The sequence below is a fragment of the Schistocerca nitens genome, chromosome 9 (genome assembly GCF_023898315.1).
Source record: "Schistocerca nitens isolate TAMUIC-IGC-003100 chromosome 9, iqSchNite1.1, whole genome shotgun sequence".
Taxonomy (NCBI): domain Eukaryota; kingdom Metazoa; phylum Arthropoda; class Insecta; order Orthoptera; family Acrididae; genus Schistocerca; species Schistocerca nitens.
In genome coordinates this window covers 288,547,814-288,569,505 of record NC_064622.1, presented here as the reverse complement: position 1 = coordinate 288,569,505, position 21,692 = coordinate 288,547,814, and the positions used below count along the sequence as shown (strand labels likewise).

General features: G+C 43.0%; 1 protein-coding gene across 1 annotated transcript in view; it reads left to right on the top strand.

The window, feature by feature from the left end:
- Positions 1-21,692, top strand: part of LOC126202937 (cubilin-like) — a 771,281-nt gene that overhangs the window by 620,362 nt on the left and 129,227 nt on the right. The window contains exon 54 of the mRNA XM_049937033.1: positions 18,519-18,659. Coding sequence (XP_049792990.1) covers positions 18,519-18,659 — 141 coding nt within the window. The remainder of the gene's footprint in view (positions 1-18,518; positions 18,660-21,692) is intronic.

Sequence of the window (21,692 nt, the reverse complement as noted above, 5' to 3'; positions counted from 1 at the left end):
GAGGAACCTGTTTTGGCTCCAAGAAAGACTGACATCTGGAGGACCCAGAATAACCAAGTAGTATGTTTCCACTGTGGACAACTGGGACATGTGGTGCACTATTGTCGAGAACAGCGACGGATATTTGCTGACACCCACGCCAGAAGACAGCAGACCGATCTTAGCCTACGCCAATTCCAGGACAACGAAGATGAACGAGAAGATGCAGGTCCAGGACGACATAGGTCACCATCGCTGCAAGCTAGCCACTGGAGAGGACACTCCCCAACACACCGATCAAGGTCTCCATCACCATTTAGAAGCTACACCTGATCACCTAGCCGCCGCAACTTGGAAAACTATAGGGTACAACCTTCCTGGGAAGTGAGGCCGCCGAAGAGAAATCCTCCGCTATTGATCACTACAATTGATAAGAAACTACGTTGATATCCTCATGGATGGCCTATCAGCCCAAGCTCTTGTGGACTCTGGAGCATCATATTCAGTCCTTTCAGAAAAGTACCGTTGCCAGTTGCAGAAAACAGTATTCATCGACAACAAAACATCTCTACTGAAAGCGGCTAATGGGAAATACGTAAAATGTACAGGAAGATCTACCATTCGTGTGGGTATAAGTGGCCTTACACAGCCCTTAGAATTCATTGTCTTACAAGAGTGTAGTCATAATGTCATTTTCAGATGGGACTTTTTGGAAGCTTCTCTGGCAATTATAGATTGTGGTTGCTCAAATATTATGCTAGATGAGATGAGATACTCTGTGCAGGAAGATGCACATTCAAGTGTGTGGTGACTATGTGTGCTGGATAAAGTGATCATTCCTGCAGTCAGCGCTAGAAAGTTAACTGTCACGTGTCATGCAAGCATCAACCCATGGATCTTGTAGTGGAATGTAAGAGAAGCATACCACTGAAGAATAATTTGGTCATCCCAGCCTCTGTTGTCTCATTTAAGAACAGATTCGGTGAATTGTGGATAGTTAACTGTTGCCAAATCCGCAGATCCTTACAAGATGCATGTGCATAGCAAACGCTGAGCCGTTAATTGAAGAACAGCTGAGCGTCATAGAAACCTCCCATGTCGAGCCTGTGGGCAAAATTAGCACTACAACTACGAGACAAGATCTTCTAGATCGACTATCACCAGATGTCACTAAGAAACAACAGAAGAAGCTACTTGCCATTCTTCAAGAGTTCTCTGAAATAGACATATCGATGGTGAAGCACCGAATTAGCACTGGAGACCATCAACCAATAAGCCAGAGAGCATACCATATGTCAGCAATGGAATGTCGAATAATTCACAATGAGGTAGAGAAAATGATGAAGAATGACATCATTCAGCCTTCGCAGAGCCCATGGTCATCACCAGTGTTCCTTGTCAGAAAGAAGAATGGCAGTTGGCGCTTTTGTGTTGATTACATGAAACTTAATAAGATATCTGAAAAGGACGTCAATCCTCTTCCACAAATTGACGACACACTAGATTGTCAGAAGGGGGCTAACTTTTTCTCAACCATGGACGTGTACTCAGGATACTGGCAGACCGACGTAGATAAGACTGATCATGATAAAACTGCATTCATCACCCCTGAGGGCCTGTGTGAGTTTAAGGTAATGCCGTTTGGTTTGTGTAATGCACCAGCAACTTTTGAACAGATGATGGATAATCTTCTAAGTCACCTGAAGTGGACGATATGTCTTTGTTATTTAAATGACATTATAGTGTTCTCAGAGACATTTGATGAACATATAAAAAGACTGAGGGCTGTTCTTAAGAGTCTCCAACAAGGTGGACTGAAACTTAATCCAGGAATGAGATTCTTGAGAGCAAAAGAAATCTTTCTGTCAAATGAAGATGTGTGGCCAGACACAGAAAAGGTAAGATCTATAACAGAATTTCCTATTCCTAAAAGTATTAGAAATGTGAGAAGCTTCCTCCTATAGTGTTCTTATTAGCGTCGTTTTATCAAAGACATTCGTATGAACGCCATGCGACTCAAAGAGTTGTTAAAAGCTGATGCTAAATTTATCGGGGGTGGTGCTCAACAAGATTCTTTCGATGTGCTGTGAAAAGCTCCGACGACTGACCCTGTGCTTGGTCTGTATGATGAGAGAGCACCTACAGATCCCTGTGGGTATGGGATCGATGCTGTTCTGGTGGAAATTTTCGATGGAAAAAAAGAAGGTTATAGCCTATGCTTCTAGAACACTCACAAAAAACCAAGAGAAACTACACAATTACAGAAAGAGAATGTCTTGCTTTGATCTGGCCCATGTGCAGATTTCAACAGTATTTCTGTGGAAGGCCATTCACAGTTGTTACAAACTGTCACTCATTTTGTTGGCTGACAGGTCTTAAGGGTCCAACAGGACGACTCGCCAGGTGGGCACTACATGTTCAAGAATATGACACTACCATAGTGCACAAAAGTGGAAGAAAATGCCGAGATGCCGGCTGTCTCTCAAGAAACCCTGTGCAAGGCCATCGTGACTTTGATGAAGATAGTGACTCTCTTGCTGCACTCTAGGATCTCTCTGCTGAGCAGAAGAAGGATGCCAAGATATCTCAAATTATGCTTGCCTTAAATTGGTCAGAGTATGTGAAAGGACAATTTAAGGTAGTTAATGGTTTACTTTGCAAGAAAAACTTTGATGCGTTTGGAAAGAGGTGGCTACCAGTGATTCCTAAACACATGTGCTTAGATGTTCTACAGAAATTCCATGACACACCTGAGGTCAGACATTTAGGATTTATTAAGACCTACGATAGAGTGCACAAGAGATTTTTCTGGCCAGGTTTATTCAGGAGTGTCCATCACTATGTGTCGCACTGTATAGAGTGCCAGAGGTGAAAGGCAGTTCCTCAGAAACCACCTGCCTGACTCATACCAATTCCACCAGCGGAAACAGCTTTCTAGTGTGTTGGGATTGACCTCGGACGATTTCCAGTGTCTGCTAGTGGCAATAAATGGATTAATGTTTGCACTGTTTATCTGATATGCTATGCCATTACAAAAGCCTTGAAAACATCCAAAGCATCCAAGGTAGCGAAATCCATCATGTAAAATATTGTAATAAAACACCTGTGCCCCAAGGTCATTAATTACGAATTGAGGGAAAGTTTTTCAATCGAATCTTGTGACAGACATAAGCCATCGGTGCAACATTACTCATCACATGGCGACTGCCTACCATCCGCAAACTACTGAACGCCTTAATAAGACCTTGGCCGACATGGTATCAGTGTTCGTCAATGCTGAGCAGAGCAACTGGGATGAGATGCTACCCTTCGTGTTGTTTGCCTAAAACACGGCCAAACAAGACACCACAGGATTTACGCCATTTTTCCTGGTGCATGGGCATGAGGCGACTACAATGATGGATACAATGTTTTCGTTACATCCTGATGACGTGAACAACAACTACATCGGCCAGGTGTTAACCAGAGCTGAGGAAGCTCGGCAGTTAGCTCGACTCCGTATGCTGCAGGCTGAAGAAAACGATCGCCGAAGGTATGATGTGATGCACTGCCCTGTTGTCTACCAGCCTGGTGACCTCGTCTGGATCTTCACTCCTGTTTGGAAGGTTGGTCTCTGTGAGAAGCTCCTCAGGCACTACTTTGGATCTTATAAGGTTGTAAGACGGTTGTCTGATGTTACTTATGAAGTTGAAGATTTCGACCCCGACAAAAGACTACGAAAGATCAGAGATACGGTCCACATCCTTCGAATGAGGCCCTACAAGGATCCTGCCATCCAGGGCAAATTCGAAGCTCCAGCGACAGGCAACAAGAGGGAAAGTGACAAAGAGTTAAGTGGCAAAGGAAGTTCTAAGAAGATCACCACCAGGGTGAGCATCAGTCATTGGGCATCGAAGTACGCAGGACTGATGACTTGCTCCCAGACTAGGAGGACGTAACACTGAGACACTGTTCTCTTAAGGAGGGAGCAATGTCACAGTAGAAGCTGAGTATCACTGTGGTGTAGTGGTTGTGATACTAAACTGTTGAATGGAGGGTGTGAGTTCAAAGCTCAGCTGGACTGTACAATTTTTATTTCTATATTCGGTTCAAGTACATTCTAGAAGTATCCACAAATGTCAAGAATCGTTGTACTGGAATATTCTGTAGCTGTATATATACTGTATGTGTTCTGGCCATAGGCAGTTCACTCTGCACTCTTGTACATGCAAGTGCTGAATACTGAATAAAGATTCATTAAGTGAAGTTAGTGTTTATGATTCATCTAATTACACCTTCTTCTATGTGGCAGTATTATTTCAGTGGTACAGGTATTACATGTTCATCTCTTCTGCTTGTAGCTGTCAACAACTCATGCGTAATTGGCGAGCAGTCTGTACTCGGGGGTTGTTTTTCGTGTGCCACCTTATATTATTTCCCAGCAATCAGCCACATAACACTACAGTTTGCTAAATGAGATGTTTTGCAGAATTACGAAAATTATGAGTGTGTGAGAATTCTGTTATGAATAAATGCTCTGTACTCCATGGGGGGGGCAAATGCCCCCTCTTGGTGCCTTCCATCTTCATTCAGCTATGCTACTAATTTTCAGTTTTCCATAAGAACCGTATACCAAGCACAATGAACGGTCAACTAGTAAAAATGAATGGTTCCCAAAAAACAGTGATCACCAGTGAACTAGTTCCCAAGGATGAATGACTTTGCCCATTTCTATTCTCGAAAAAGGTTTGCTCAGCATGAATAAAATATGTAACCAGCGCTATTTTTAAACTAAAAACATTTGAGCTACGCAAAGTGAATGACGGTGTCAACTAGCGCTCCAAGAGGCCAGATGCTGAAACACACTAAATATGGTTCGACAAAGGTGTCACGATGATCACAACAATCATGAAACTGCTTTTGCGCAGTAGAGACAGTTTGGTAATGGTTGTGATGGTCTTCATCCGAATGAACATATTTACTCCCATCAGCGACCATGCCAAGTAGAGCTTGGCAGCAGCAGGAGATACAGCACGATTTGTTCCATTTACCGGTTCAGATTCGCTGAGCAGAGTGCTCTGGTGTCAAGAAACTTAACCGCATAATATTTGTAAACACTACTGGATGGCCAACATCATACTAGTGACATTTTTCCTCCACAAACAGTTTTTCATAATGTGTAAATTGCAGAAAAATTATGAATATGTTGACGCAAAATCAGGTGCAAATTAACATTGTGGGCATACGAAATTTGATGGGACCAATAAAAAATGTAAACAGTGCAAAAACATTAATTGCGGGAACATAAAAGCGGGGTATATTGTATTTTCATTGATACTGTGACCCAATAAATTGTGTCTCTCTTACAGCCATGTATTTTCTTGTGTTCCTAATTAGAACACAAGTGTCAGATTTGAGGGTTGAATTTTCATGTGTTTTGGACTCTGTGGTTTTTCTGCCATTTGCCTCTTTCATGCAGGCTTTATTTTAGTCTCTTCTGCAGTGCAACAACAGCAGGCGCATACATTTGTGTTGGAAAGTTGTTGCCTATGTTGACCCACGTTCAGTTGCCAGTTGTTCACCTGCCACCATTTCTCCCTTGCAGAAATCCATGAAAAACTGAGGTGCTTATGAGAAGCAGCTTTGCGAACATTTCGTGATATTCCAGGTGGTTGAGACTGAGACTTGTTATGCTCTTTTCGTACTTTACCCTCTCATATGTATCATGTACTCTGCCAGTTAGCTCCATTGCAAGAACCAGTGTTGCTTTCTTTTGATGATATGTGTAATTTGCTGTCCTCTTATCACCACAAGTGTACATATGTGATCGCTTTGTGTGTTGATTTCTACCAACTGTCTGCAAACAGCTGCAGAAAACCTATTGAGCTTGCTCAGCTGATCTCCACATTCTCATCATAAGTGTCGGTTTTTCGAAAATAAGTTTCAGGAGCCTTTTGCAGGCATGGTGGTCAGAGACACAGACATTCATCTGACCCCCATATAAGGAGGTGTGTCAGCTTTCCCTACGATTTGAGGTCCTTATCTTAGAAGAGGTTTTGAATATTACACAGTCATTTGAAGTATCCCATGCTACGAGCCACCTATGAGAGACATTGAGTGATGTTACCACTGTTGACAGCATCCAGCCCTGGGACATAGAGCCTAACCCACTGCGGGAAGAGGAAGTAGCTGCAGTACAAACAAGTCAACTGGGCCAACAGGGACAAGCTTATTACCGGTAGCGGGAACAGTGAATGTCACTTCCTGTGTGCCCCTCTTGTTTCATGCAGCATGAATGACATACATCAAGCGTTGGTTGGTAAGGCCTTTATAATAAACGGCAGACTCCTGTTCTTGGCTAATTTGCAGCCGACGCAATTTACAATACTTGGTGGTTAGCAAAAGGAGTACTGAAAATGGGTTTAGGTTAGATGTCTTTGCTACTTTATGTTTTTCTGTTGCGGATGTTGTGCATCTCATGTCAAACTAAGTGCCTTACCATGAACTGGATTCCGTGTGCCCTGTGGTTTTGGATATATCTGCCCCAGCGTTAGATTGTGCAAACAATTTCGCAGCACACATTGCCCTCAAACCCTCCATCAGGCCTCACTTATTTTGGGGGCAGCCACTGGTACTGGCTTTATGTGACCAGGTTAAGACAGAGCTGGATTGCTTAACATCATTGGGAATGATTAAACTGATTTCTTCAAGTGAGTGGGCTATGACCTTAATGATTGTAGAGAAGGCATCCAGTCAGCTTTGGTTCTATGGTAACTTCAGGGTCACTGTTACTGCACATAGACACTCACCCCTGTCCCACCCAGAGAGTTTCTCTCAAACTTGGCTGATGTCAATTCTTTTTGAAAATTATCTTGGCCAAAGACTACCTTCAGATTCCATTGGAAGAGGCATCAGAGTTTCTTGTGGCTAATACACCTTTTGGCTTCTGTCAGTATCAACAGCTAATGTTTGGCATCGTTAGTGACCCTGCCATCTTTCAACTGTTTTTAGAACAAGTTATGATGATAGTTTCTCATTGCATTAATTATCATGATGATATTGTCATGACAGGTGCCACAAAGAGGTATCACCTACCTGACTTACATTATTTATTTACTATTGTCAAATGTAATCTCACGAAGTCTCGCTTTATCCAGCCTTCCAGTGTTTATTTGGGTCATGAAATTTCCTTGCAGGGCATGTGCTCCATGTAACATGTCACCACCATTAGGGCTTAGTACCGTCCATTTAATCTATGAGAACTTAAGGCTTTCCTCAACAGTGTGGCATACTATAACAAATGTATCCCCAGAGCAGCTTCTATTGCCCAACTCTTGCAACTGTTTCTTTGGACAGTGGTCTGCGGCCTGTGAGCATGCTTTTCTGCAGCTTAAGGATAGTATTCACTCCGTAATCTCTTGCAACATTTCAACCCAGCAAACATCTGTTCCTGGTTACCGTTGTGTTGCAGTATGAGGTGGGGGGCAGTCCTGCCCCATCGCCATTCAGAATTGAAAACACTAATTTTTGCCCAGTTACATTATTCTCAGGTGGAGAAAGAAGGTCTTTCTGTGCCTCCTCCTTCCCCACCTCCTTCTCTCTCTCAGACAGCAGGGTTTCTTTTCTGCAGCTGGTGCCACCACCTCCCACTGCACTAAACTTGTGCTGCTGTTAATGGGGCCAGAAGCCAGGTCTCCATTGCCTCACCTCTCCAGTTGTAATCTTACCCTCCCACAGATCAACATTAAATTTTTCAGTCTCTTCATTAGTTTCAAAAGCTTTGAGAGGTGTAAGATACACAAAAAAACTTTTTTACATCTTTATTTTCTCATTGTTGCCTGCAGTCACATCTAGGGGTAGATTCTTGAAGCTAAAATTTCTTTAACTTTTATGGGTTACAGTTGACATAATAATGTTTGAAGATTTGCCTGTCTTAATGATGAATTTCACTTTTTGTCATGTTCTTTCAATATTACACCATCTTTACAATTTCCACTTCTGTAACAGCACAAATTACATTGTTATTGGCAGATATAAAAACACATCTGTTTCTATCAGAGGCATGCCCACTATTACTTACATTCTGCGGTACTAACAATATTCCAAAGAGTTAACCAAACAAAAAGGTTTAAAAACTTTCTTGACAAAAGAAGACTCTTCACCAAGCTATATCATTATTTTATAAATGAATCCAGAAATAAATTTAATAATTAGCATTAGATTGTGCAATTAATAATATGAATTTTAAATATGCCAGATATTTTGTAATTTCAAATATATCTAAAAGAGGAAGAATTTTAGCTGTATCGATTGTAACAATTTAATTTCTTTGTATACATTTTAGCCTGAAATATAATACATTGTATACAAAATCATATGAAATTCTTTTAGAGAAACAGCTGAGATAATTTTAACCTATTCAAGATTTGAAAGTATTTTTTGGCATTGGCTATTTCTATATAAAAAAGGGTAATGTTGGCAGAGGGTGTCCAGTTACACAGTCCACCATTGTTGCTTTCTGTGCAGCTGCAGCTCATTGTGTACTCCGACAACCAGAGGGCTCCTGCCCTCCTGTCACTGGTCCTGTCCAGTGGTCATCCTGGGGTCGGTGGGCAGTGGGGGTGCATTTGTCCCACTCAGTTTCATCTGTACATGCCAGTCCAGGCAGATTGGTAACGTCTGGGACCTTTGAGTGCCTCCCCAGAATTGCCACAACTGCCATTCACATATTTTTTGTCACATCATATATGGAGACACCTGGTCTTCCCCCCCCCCCCCCCCCCCCCGCCACCCTTGCTGCCCGCCCACTCACAGAAAAAGGGGTGTAGTAACTGACCGAGCAGTTACTACACCTACAGCCCACATTGGCCATGAGTCAGGCCACTATGGCAAGCATAGTGTAGGACAATATTCAAACAGCATGCCTACAAGTACCCGAGGCGGTTGTCAGGGACAGCTCAGTCACTGGACACTGTTACCAGGTCCATCGTGCATGTACAGCACTACATCATCAACAACAGTGTTTTTATGAGCACGTGCATGGACCTCTGGGTCCTCATGTAGGAGACAATTAAATTACTTTCATTGTGTTTTTGTTGATGTCACTCTGTGATCCAATGATTTGTACCTCTTTTAGGGCTTGTGTATCCATGTGTTCCTAGTCAGAACACCAATTACCTTTCCCACCCTTTTGTAATACTAGCATGGTCTACATCTTAAATGACTGTTCTGTTAACAGGATGTTACTCTCTAACTTTCCTTCCTTTCCTTTCCTTCTCACCCCATCCAGCATGTCTCTGCTGATCTGAGGCAAATTTTCCTAACTTTCCTCATTTCCCAAACCTCATCAGTCATTTTCCTTCATCCGTCTTCTTTTCCCTTCAACACTTCTAACAAAAGAAGCAGCCACGGACTCTGAAAGCTTGCATATTTCCTTAACTTTCATATGCGTTTCCTCCTGTCACTATTTGGTGAGCAGATTGTTTATCCACCCAATTATGATTTTCCTTTTTCTCAGTTATATCAAGCAACAGTTCTTTGCTCACACAATGAACTATTAAAGATTTTCAAACAAAAGATAGCATATCATCTGAAGTTTTTATTTCTGCAACTGGTGAAAGATTTTTTTCCTTTTCTATCATTCATCACATTGTTTAACAAATTGAGATAATAAAGGAGTTGTTGAGCAGTGGCCTTTGTTAGATGCACACACACATACACACACACATACACACACACACACACACACATAACCACTGTCTTCAGGGACTGAAACCCAACAGAAGTGAGCAGTATCACCTGTGGTGGATACTGAAGTTCAGAAGAGGAGTGAGATGGAGGTTGGAAGGGGGAGGTATAGTGATGTAGGGGTGGGGGAAGATGCAGCAGTGCTGTGCCGAGTTGTTGCTGGTACAGGATGGTGGACTATTAAGTGCAATTTCAGTAGGATGTGCTACTGGGGAGAAGGAGCAGGGACGCGAGGGGACAAAAACAGAGAAGGTGAAAGAAAGGGCTATTCAGGTGTTGATAGAATCAAACAATGGAATATCCAGGTTGGAATAATGACAGTATTATGAAAAGAATACGTTGCTACTTATGATATATCAGAGTGCTGAGTTGCAGAAAGGCACAACAAAAAGACTCAATCAAGCATGCTCTTGGCCAAAACGGCCTTCATCAGAATAAGACAACACACACACATATATACCAAGCGAGAAAGCGCTGGTAGATAGGTACAATAAAAAACACACAAACACACACACAAATCTCAAGCTTTCACAACCCATGGTTGCTTCATCAGGAAAGATGGAAGGAGAGGGAAAGACGAAAGGATGTGGGTTTTAAGGAAGAGGGTAAGGAGTCATTCCAATCCCGGGAGCGGAAAGACTTACCTTAGGGGGAAAAAGGGACAGGTATACACTCACACACACACACACACACACACACACACACACACACACACACACAGAGACATATCCATCCGCACATACATATGTAAAGGCAAAGAGTTTGGGCAGAGATGTCAGTCGAAGCGGCAGTACAGAGGCAAAGATGTTGAGTGACAGGCCTCAAACTCTGCTAATATGTGCGGATGGATATGTGTGTGTGTGCAAGTGTATGAGTGTATACCTGTCCTTTTTTCCCCCTAAGGTAAGTCTTTCCGCTCCCAGGATTGGAATGACTCCTTACCCTCTCCCTTAAAACCCACATCCTTTCGTCTTTCCCTCTCCTTCCCTCTTTCCTGATGAAGCAACCGCGGGTTGCGAAAGCTTGAATTTTGTGTGTGTGTTTGTGTTTGTTTGTGTCTCTATCAACATACCAACACTTTCGTTTGGTAAGTTACATCATCTTTGTTTTTAGATATATTTTTCCCACGTGGAATGTTTCCCTCTATTACATTCACAAAAAAAGATGCTGCGACTTACCAAACGGGAAAGTGCTGGTAGATAGACACAATAAAAAATAAAAAAACACACACACAAATATCAAGCCACAGTTACTTCATCAGGAAAGAGGGAAGGAGAGGGAAAGACGAAAGGATGTGGGTTTTAATGGAGAGGGTAAGGAGTCATTCCAATCCCGGGAGCGGAAAGACTTACCTTAGGGGGAAAAAGGGACAAGTATACACTCGCACACACACACATATCCATCCGCACATGTACAGACACAAGTCTTTCCACTCCTGGGATTGGAATGACTCCTTACCCTCTCCCTTAAAACCCACATCCTCACGTCTTTCCCCCTCCTTCCCTCTTTCCTGATGAAGCAACTGTGGGTTACGAAAGCTTGATATTTGTGTGTGTGTGTTTGTGTGTGCTTTTTTTTAATTTTTTATTGTGTCTATCTACCAGCGCTTTCCCATTTGGTAAGTCACAGCATCTTCTTTTAATATATTTTTCCCATGTGGAATGCTTCACCAAATGAAAGTGCTGGCAGGTCGACAGACACACAAACAAACACAAACATACACACAAAATTCAAGCTTTCGCAACAAACTGTTGCCTCATCAGGAAAGAGGGCAGGAGAAGGGAAGGGGAAGGGGAAGGGGAAGGGGAAGGGATGGATATGTGTGTGTGTGCGAGTGTACACCCGTCCTTTTTTCCCCCTAAGGTAAGTCTTTCCGCTCCCGGGATTGGAATGACTCCTTACCCTCTCCCTTAAAACCCGCATCCTTTTGTCTTTCCCTCTCCTTCCCTCTTTCCTGATGAGGCAACAGTTTGTTGCGAAAGCTTGAATTTTGTGTGTATGTTTGTGTTTGTTTGTGTGTCTGTCGACCTGCCAGCACTTTCATTTGGTAAGTCACATCACCTTTATTTTTAGATATATTTTTCCTACATGGAATGTTTCCCTCTATTATAACCATATATATATATATATATATATATATATATATATATATATAGAGAGAGAGAGAGAGAGAGAGGGAAACATTCCATATATATATATATATATATATATATATATATATATATATATATATATATATATATACACACACTCCTGGAAATTGAAATAAGAACACCGTGAATTCATTGTCCCAGGAAGGGGAAACTTTATTGACACATTCCTGGGGTCGGATACATCACATGATCACACTGACAGAACCACAGGCACACAGACACAGGCAACAGAGCATGCACAATGTCGGCACTAGTACAGTGTATATCCACCTTTCGCAGCAATGCAGGCTGCTATTCTCCCATGGAGACGATCGTAGAGATGCTGGATGTAGTCCTGTGGAACGGCTTGCCATGCCATTTCCACCTGGCGCCTCAGTTGGACCAGCGTTCGTGCTGGACGTGCAGACCGCGTGAGACGACGCTTCATCCAGTCCCAAACATGCTCAATGGGGGACAGATCCGGAGATCTTGCTGGCCAGGGTAGTTGACTTACACCTTCTAGAGCACGTTGGGTGGCACGGGATACATGCGGACGTGCATTGTCCTGTTGGAACAGCAAGTTCCCTTGCCGGTCTAGGAATGGTAGAACGATGGGTTCGATGACGGTTTGGATGTACCGTGCACTATTCAGTGTCCCCTCGACGATCACCAGTGGTGTACGGCCAGTGTAGGAGATCGCTCCCCACACCATGATGCCGGGTGTTGGCCCTGTGTGCCTCGGTCGTATGCAGTCCTGATTGGCGCTCACCTGCACGGCGCCAAACACGCATACGACCATCATTGGCACCAAGGCAGAAGCGACTCTCATCGCTGAAGACGACACGTCTCCATTCGTCCCTCCATTCGTGCCTGTCGCGACACCACTGGAGGCGGGCTACACGATGTTGGGGCGTGAGCGGAAGACGGCCTAACGGTGTGCGGGACCGTAGCCCAGCTTCATGGAGACGGTTGCGAATGGTCCTCGCCGATACCCCAGGAGCAACAGTGTCCCTAATTTGCTGGGAAGTGGCGGTGCGGTCCCCTACGGCACTGCGTAGGATCCTACGGTCTTGGCGTGCATCCGTGCGTCGCTGCGGTCCGGTCCCAGGTCGACGGGCACATGCACCTTCCGCCGACCACTGGCGACAACATCGATGTACTGTGGAGACCTCACGCCCCACGTGTTGAGCAATTCGGCGGTACGTCCACCCGGCCTCCCGCATGCCCACTATACGCCCTCGCTCAAAGTCCGTCAACTGCACATACGGTTCACGTCCACGCTGTCGCGGCATGCTACCAGTGTTAAAGACTGCGATGGAGCTCCGTATGCCACGGCAAACTGGCTGACACTGACGGCGGCGGTGCACAAATGCTGCGCAGCTAGCGCCATTCGACGGCCAACACCGCGGTTCCTGGTGTGTCCGCTGTGCCGTGCGTGTGATCATTGCTTGTACTGCCCTCTCGCAGTGTCCGGAGCAAGTATGGTGGGTCTGACACACCGGTGTCAATGTGTTCTTTTTTCCATTTCCAGGAGTGTATATATATCTAAAAAGAAAGATGATGAGACTTACCGAACAAAAGCGCTGGCAGGTCGATAGACACACAAACAAACACAAATATACACACAAAATTCAAGCTTTCGCAACAAACTGTTGCCTCATCAGGAAAGAGGGAAGGAGAGGGAAAGACGAAAGGTTGTGGGTTTTAAGGGAGAGGGTAAGGAGTCATTCCAATCCCGGGAGCGGAAAGACTTACCTTAGGGGGAAAAAAGGACAGGTATACACTCGCACACACACACATATCCATCCACACATACAGACACAAGCAGACATATTTAAAGACAAAGAGTTTGGGCAGAGATGTCAGTGAGGTGGAAGAGTAGAGGCAAAGAAGTTGTTGAGAGACAGGTGAGGTATGAGTGGCGGCAACTTGAAATTAGCGGAGATTGAGGCCTGGCGGATAACGAGAAGAGAGGATATACTGAAGGGCAAGTTCCCATCTCCGGAGTTCGGATAGGTTGGTGTTGGTGGGAAGTATCCAGATAACCCGGACGGTGTAACACTGTGCCAAGATGTGCTGGCTGTGCACCAAGGCATGTTTAGCCACAGGGTGATCCTCATTACCAACAAACACTGTCTGCCTGTGTCCATTCATGCGAATGGACAGTTTGTTGCTGGTCATTCCCACATAGAATGCATCACAGTGTAGGCAGGTCAGTTGGTAAATCACGTGGGTGCTTTCACACGTGGCTCTGCCTTTGATCGTGTACACCTTCCGGGTTACAGGACTGGAGTAGGTGGTGGTGGGAGGGTGCATGGGACAGGTTTTGCACCGGGGGCGGTTACAAGGATAGGAGCCAGAGGGTAGGGAAGGTGGTTTGGGGATTTCATAGGGATGAACTAACAGGTTACGAAGGTTAGGTGGACGGCGGAAAGACACTCTTGGCGGAGTGGGGAGGATTTCATGAAGGATGGATCTCATTTCAGGGCAGGATTTGAGGAAGTCGTATCCCTGCTGGAGAGCCACATTCAGAGTCTGGTCCAGTCCCGGAAAGTATCCTGTCACAAGTGGGGCACTTTTGTGGTTCTTCTGTGGGGGATTCTGGGTTTGAGGGGATGAGGAAGTGGCTCTGGTTATTTGCTTCTGTACCAGGCCGGGAGGGTAGTTGCGGGATGCGAAAGCTGTTGTCAGGTTGTTGGTGTAATGTTTCAGGGATTCCGGACTGGAGCAGATTCGTTTGCCACGAAGACCTAGGCTGTAGGGAAGGGACCGTTTGATGTGGAATGGGTGGCAGCTGTCATAATGGAGGTACTGTTGCTTGTTGGTGGGTTTGATGTGGACGGACGTGTGAAGTTGGCCATTGGACAGGTGGAGGTCAACGTCAAGGAAAGTGGCATGGGATTTGGAGTAGGACCAGGTGAATCTGATGGAACCAAAGGAGTTGAGGTTGGAGAGGAAATTCTGGAGTTCTTCTTCACTGTGAGTCCAGATCATGAAGATGTCATCAATAAATCTGTACCAAACTTTGGGTTGGCAGACCTGGGTAACCAAGAAGGCTTCCTCTAAGCGACCCATGAATAGGTTGGCGTACGAGGGGGGGCCATCCTGGTACCCATAGCTGTTCCCTTTAATTGTTGGTATGTCTGGCCTTCAAAAGTGAAGAAGTTGTGGGTCAGGATGAAGCTGGCTAAGGTAATGAGGAAAGAGGTTTTAGGTAGGGTGGCAGGTGATCGGCGTGAAAGGAAATGCTCCATCGCAGCGAGGCCCTGGACGTGCGGAATATTTGTGTATAAGGAAGTGGCATCAATGGTTACAAGGATGGTTTCCGGGGGTAACAGATTGGGTAAGGATTCCAGGCGTTCAAGGAAGTGGTTGGTGTCTTTGATGAAGGATGGGAGACTGCATGTAATGGGTTGAAGGTGTTGATCTACGTAGGCAGAGATACGTTCTGTGGGGGCTTGGTAACCAGCTACAATGGGGCGGCCGGGATGATTGGGTTTGTGGATTTTAGGAAGAAGGTAGAAGGTTGGGGTGCGGGGTGTCGGTGGGGTCAGGAGGTTGATGGAGTCAGGTGAAAGGTTTTGCAGGGGGCCTAAGGTTCTGAGGATTCCTTGAAGCTCCGCCTGGACATCGGGAATGGGGTTACCTTGGCAAACTTTGTATGTGGTGTTGTCTGAAAGCTGACGCAGTCCCTCAGCCACATACTCCCGACGATCAAGTACCACGGTCGTGGAACCCTTGTCCGCCGGAAGAATGACGATGGATCGGTCAGCCCTCAGATCACGGATAGCCTGGGCTTCAGCAGTGGTGATGTTGGGTGTAGGATTAAGGTTTTTTAAGAAGGATTGAGATGCAAGGCTGGAAGTCAGAAATTCCTGGAAGGTTTGGAGAGGGTGATTTTGAGGAAGAGGAGGTGGGTCCCGCTGTGACGGAGGACGGAACTGTTCCAGGCAGGGTTCAATTTGGATGGTGTCTTGGGGAGTTGGATCATTAGGAGTAGGATTAGGATCATTTTTCTTCGTGGCAAAGTGATATTTCCAGCAGAGAGTACGGGTGTAGGACAGTAAATCTTTGACGAGGGCTGTTTGGTTGAATCTGGGAGTGGGGCTGAAGGTGAGGCCTTTGGATAGGACAGAGGTTTCGGATTGGGAGAGAGGTTTGGAGGAAAGGTTAACTACTGAATTAGGGTGTTGTGGTTCCAGATTGTGTTGAAAGGAATTTTGAGGTTTTGGAGGGAGTGGAGCTGGAAGTTGGAGATTGAGTAGATGGGAGAGACTGGGTTTGTGTGCAATGAGAGGTGGTTGAGGTTTGCTGGAAAGGTTGTGAAGGGTGAGTGAGTTGCCTTTCCGGAGGTGGGAAACCAGGAGATTGGATAGTTTTTTGAGGTGGAGGGTGGCATGCTGTTCTAATTTACGGTTGGCCTGTAGGAGGATGCTCTGAACAGCCGGTGTGGATGTGGGAGAGGAAAGATTAAGGACTTTTATTAAGGATAGGAGTTGACGGGTGTGTTCATTGGCTGAGTTGATGTGTAGGTGAAGGATTAGGTGGGTGAGGGCAATGGATTGTTCAGTTTGGAACTGGTATAGGGACTGATGGAAGGAAGGGTTGCAGCCAGAGATGGGAACTTTAAGTGTGAGGCCTTTGGGGATAATGCCAAATGTCAGACAAGCCTGAGAAAATAGAATATGGGAGCGTAATCTGGCTAGGGCGAAGGCATGTCTGCGGAGGGAATGTAAATAAAACTTCATGGGGTCGTTGTGGGGGTGTTGTGCGGGTGACATGGTACTAGAAGGTCGAAAGTGTAACGTGAGGCTGAAATGAAAATGAATATAAAAATATGTGGGGAGAGATAAAGGTGAAGTAGTATATATATATATATATATATATATATATATATATATATATATATATATATATATATATATATATATATATAGGCACAAATGCAACTTACACACACATGATGTCTCTGGCTGCAAAGGCTGCAGGTAGTCTGGTGTCAGCAGCCAGATACTGTGGTCATGTGTGGGGAGGTCAGTAGAAGGTGTATGTGAGATTGTGGTAGGATCAGGGAAGGGTATAGAACCTGGTGGTGGACAAGACTGGTGAAAGTTGAGGCCAGGTGCATTTTTGGCCTCAACCTTCACTAGCTGGTGTTCTCCAACTGACTCTGTCTCCATCCCTGCTCCCATTCCAGATTCACACATGCCTTCAGAGTCAACCCACCCCCATCCCCCCTCAGCCTTCATACTCACCCCCCCCACTCTCCCCCCACCCCCCACCCCCTCACCCCACCCACAAGACACCTGCATAGCCCTTTCCACTTGTCCACTTCTGTCCTCTCCCTTTCCTTAGTCCCTAGCACAGCCTTCTGACACAGCATCTAGCAGCCCACTACCCTGTTCCTGTAAAAAAGTAAACAATTTTTGAAAATATTGTATAATTGTATAGATAAAAAACCTACTCACCAATCAGTGGCATGAGAAAACACATTCAAAAGTATATAAATTTGTTAGCTTTTAGAGCTTCTGGCAGAAGGGTTGAAGGGGTAAGAAGAGGCATGAGCACTAGTGACATTTAGGAAATGAGGAGAGTTCAGAAGAGTTGCCCAAAACACCAGGTCAGGAAGCTTTTACCAGACAGGATGAGAAGGAAAGAAGACAGTTGTGATCTCAGAACCTGTTTTTCCACACAGGCCATGTGGATTCTTTGCCCAGACACCAGTTACTCAAGACTCAGCAGGTGGGAACTGGTGTTTTAATATGCCCTTGGTTCTTGTCACCACCTGGCATTAATTTACATTAATTTCTTCAGCCTCAGCATTGCTTCTAAGCAGCTGTTCCTTAGTTCACTCCCTTTCAGTTTTCTACACCTTTTCATTTTCTGACCTGTCTATTTTTTGTCACCCCCACCCATACCACATACAGTGCACTTAACTTTCCATTCTAATTAACCCTTGTATGATGTTTTGTCATTAAGAGCTCAGGTTTTCAAATCCTGCCTGGTGCAGTCCCTAACAATCAGTCTTTCTTTCTCATCCTATCCAGTAAGTCTCCCCTGACCCTGAGTTCTGTGTCTTTTCCAAACTTTCCCCATTTCCTAAACCTCACTAGTCCTTTTCCTTCACCACTCTTCCCTGTCCTTCAAGATTTCAGCTAGAAGAAGGAACCAGTGGTTCTGAAAGCTTGCAAATCTCAGTACTTTTATATATGTTTTCTTCTGCTGCCCCTTGATGAGTAGATTTTTTAAGTATCCAAGTTGTCTGATAGCTTACCCAACAGTCTACTTTCAAATGTGCCCATCAGCTGCTCAACACTATCTTTAAAATGGTGAATTGTAATATTTGCTTGATTCATACTGTTATTCCATCCTGGATTTTCCTTTGTCTGAATTCACCACATAATTTCCTTCTTTCCACATTTCTTTCAAGTTTCAGCAATGAAATAAGTAATCACCAGACATTCTAATTTTTAAAGAAAATGCCATCACTTTTGGATGCAATTTGAAATATTTCTTGTACTGTCTATAAAAGTCAACACCATAATTGTTCATATCAGGAAAACTTGTGTCTTATCTATCATGAATCTATAGATTTCTGCAGGTGACTCACACAAATTCATTTTTGCACTCTTTTTGATTATTATGTTATTTAAAATTAACCTGATTCTGATTATCTTCCAGGTTTTTGACTATGTTGCATTGCAGTGGCTATCCCTTGGACGTATATGTGGAAGAGCAGGTCTTCAGCAGTTCAATTCAACAGGAAATCGAATGAGGATCCTTTTCAGATCGGATGATGCTACAAACGGTGACGGCTTTAAGGTACTATATACATGTGTGTAACAATTCTAATACAACATGAGTATGTTGCTAATTGTGCAGCTATATGTATGAATTCTCAGTTTCTGATACTAATTCAGAAAGCTATAAATCATTTTTATTTGTTTATAATTGCATAGTATGAGTTTTTGTAACTTTAAGAATTTAGCTGTTTGCTGTAAATAAATTGTAAGTCTGCTTCACTGTTTTTCTGCCTTCATCTCATCAGCAAAATCATAATTTTTGAAGAGCCCTCCAGTTGTGTATGTCAGAAACAAGTAAATCAGTTGTATATGTCAGAAAGAGGAGTTTGCAAGGCACTGATTCCTTCAGTCAAATTTAATCTAGCATGGTTCTTCAAAATAGAGTAAGCTTATTATTTTCCTTTAGTCCTTTAATCCTCTTGTACTGTGATCTGTTGCATGTCGTAACTGTTGTGATCTTTGAAGATTTTGAAAATAATTGCCCAGACACTTGACTATACTTTAAGCAATAATAGCTTTCAGTGAGTATAACTGCTCACTCATGAACAATCATTCTGTAACTGTTACTGTGTGTGATACCTCACCTTCATGCAGTGGCCCATATAGATCAGCTGCTTCTAACTTCCACAACCCTTTAGATACAACTATAAGGTATCTGTAGAAATTATTCAAAGATTCCTTTTTAGGTAGATTATTTTGATATCAAAATGGTAATAATATTTCATTAGTATAAGCTAAGTAACTAGTCCTATTATATTAATATGAAAATGAATGTCACCATTTAGATTCAATTATCTTAATGTGCACCCTACTTACAGTTAACTTCAGGACATTCAATGAATTATGACAAGAAATAGAATTTTTTGTATTGATAATGTTAGGTAGTCACCAGAAATTTAAAAAATATCTCATTTATCAAAGCTAAATTTGCAATTTAGTAGGGTCGCTGACATTCATTGCTAGAAATAGGCAAGACTTCTTTCATAAAAATTATAATACCGTGAAACCCATATTTTATGTTCTCATATGGTTCAGACTTAAAAACGTAAAATTGAGGAAAATTTTAAACAATCCAAAATGTAAACAAAAACACATGAAATTGGCATATATGATTAACAATTGGAATCCTTTCCGATACTTTGTATAAAATCTGTCTAAGTGAAGAATATTAAATTACTATAAAATGTTTATACAATCATTTCTGGTAATGAATTTCTTCAGTTCTTAAAAGATTACAGATGTGTAACAGCAAGTAAAAATTCGTAATAAAATTGAAATTGATATCTGGGTACTACGTAATTGAGCTGTTTTCTGATGTGTTATGACCGTAAATTGTACATTTGAAACATGCACTTTTGAGCGATCACCCTTTGTGCTCACCCAGAAAAAGAAAAATTGATGAACATGTTGAATTAAACCAAAAACATCACAGCAGCTAAGAGATTAAACCATAAGCATAAATGCAGACATATGCTTAATGACATATTTTGTCAACATTGCTGTTATTATTTAATGCTTTTATTATGAGCTGCACTTCATGTGCTCACCACCATTAAAGTGTTATTTTAGGCTTGATGAGAGAAACAGAGATGCAAAAAAAATTAGTTTACTTCCCCAATTGATGTTACAAGTTCATTTACACTGTGTAAAATGTAAATTTGAAAGAAAACTTGGATGCTGTAATTTTGCTTCATGACCTCTGTCACTGCTGCCAATCTTTATGATCTACAGAGTGTTATGTGTGTATCACAAAGTACATATATGAGTAGTGAATGTAGCTGTTGCAGTTGTATCATGTCAGATTTGAACACGAAAGTCTTTAAATGTGCTATTGCAAAACCTTTGTTCTGTTTCCATGTGAAATCTGTCTTAGCACATGATCTGAATGAAAAGTATATTTTCAGCACTTCACAAAATGTCTTCACACCTACCAGCACTCCCATAACTGAAGAGCCACTCCTCCTCTCCACACATCCAGTAGGCAAGCTCATTTTATGCATGTTAATGTTGTGTGGTGGCTGCACTGGCAGTTGGGTGTATTAACAAGTCACCAGCCATTAAAAGTTCACTAGCCAGAAACAGGTGACATTTTCTCAATTACGACTGAGCATATTCTTTGAAACTCAGTGTTTGAAATTAAAAGGTTGATTATTGATATTGTTGTTTAATACAGTACATCAGAAATACATGCAAAAAGATGAGACTGGGTTGTTAGTGACACAAGCAAAGGTGGTGGCTGGGCTCCTTCGTCACATATCGACTCAGTCCAGAACACTTTGCATCAGCTGTCTTGCTTTTTCATTACTGCTGCAACTAGCAATAGTTGTAGCATAACTGTACCTTGAAGATAGATGTTGCAAGTTGTGTTGGCAACACTGATTGTGGATTATGGCAGCATTTCCTCTCTTACATCTCCCCTCTCCACAACGGTCTAAAATATTCCCTTAACTTTGCCAACACCCGTGATGTGAACCATCTGTCTTTTGTGCCACTTATAACTCATTCAGTCACATCATATGTAAATAGGAACAAACGGGATAAAGTCAAGCAAGGCGCCAAGTAAGAACTTAGAATTGAGGTAAACCTTATTAGGAAGAAATGTAAAATCGGGGAATTTATACCATTGGTTTTATGGGTTTTCACAGGGGCTACGAATATATGGTGTAGAATCGCAAAAAAACATAAAATTGATGAATGTAAAATCGAAGTTCCACTGTATATGTATACCCTGAGGTCCCAGAAGGGGATGAGGGCGTGTGGTACAGTCTGTGCCTACGCATTCAGTTTTCTATTTTCAGTCTCTTACATTTTCTGCAGGCTTCTAGCACAGCATTAATTTGTCTATTCAGATTAGTAGATTAATAAATATCCTAAATAAATAAATAATAAATTACTGTGCTGAATGCACTTCTCCGATCCATCATGTCCAAGGCCCTTGTAAATGAAGCAAAGTAATTTTCATACTTTTGTGGATGGAAAAGTTAGTTAACTGTGTTCATACTCCATGGATCATGTTTGCTATCTCTTGCTAAGATACAGAACATATCACTTA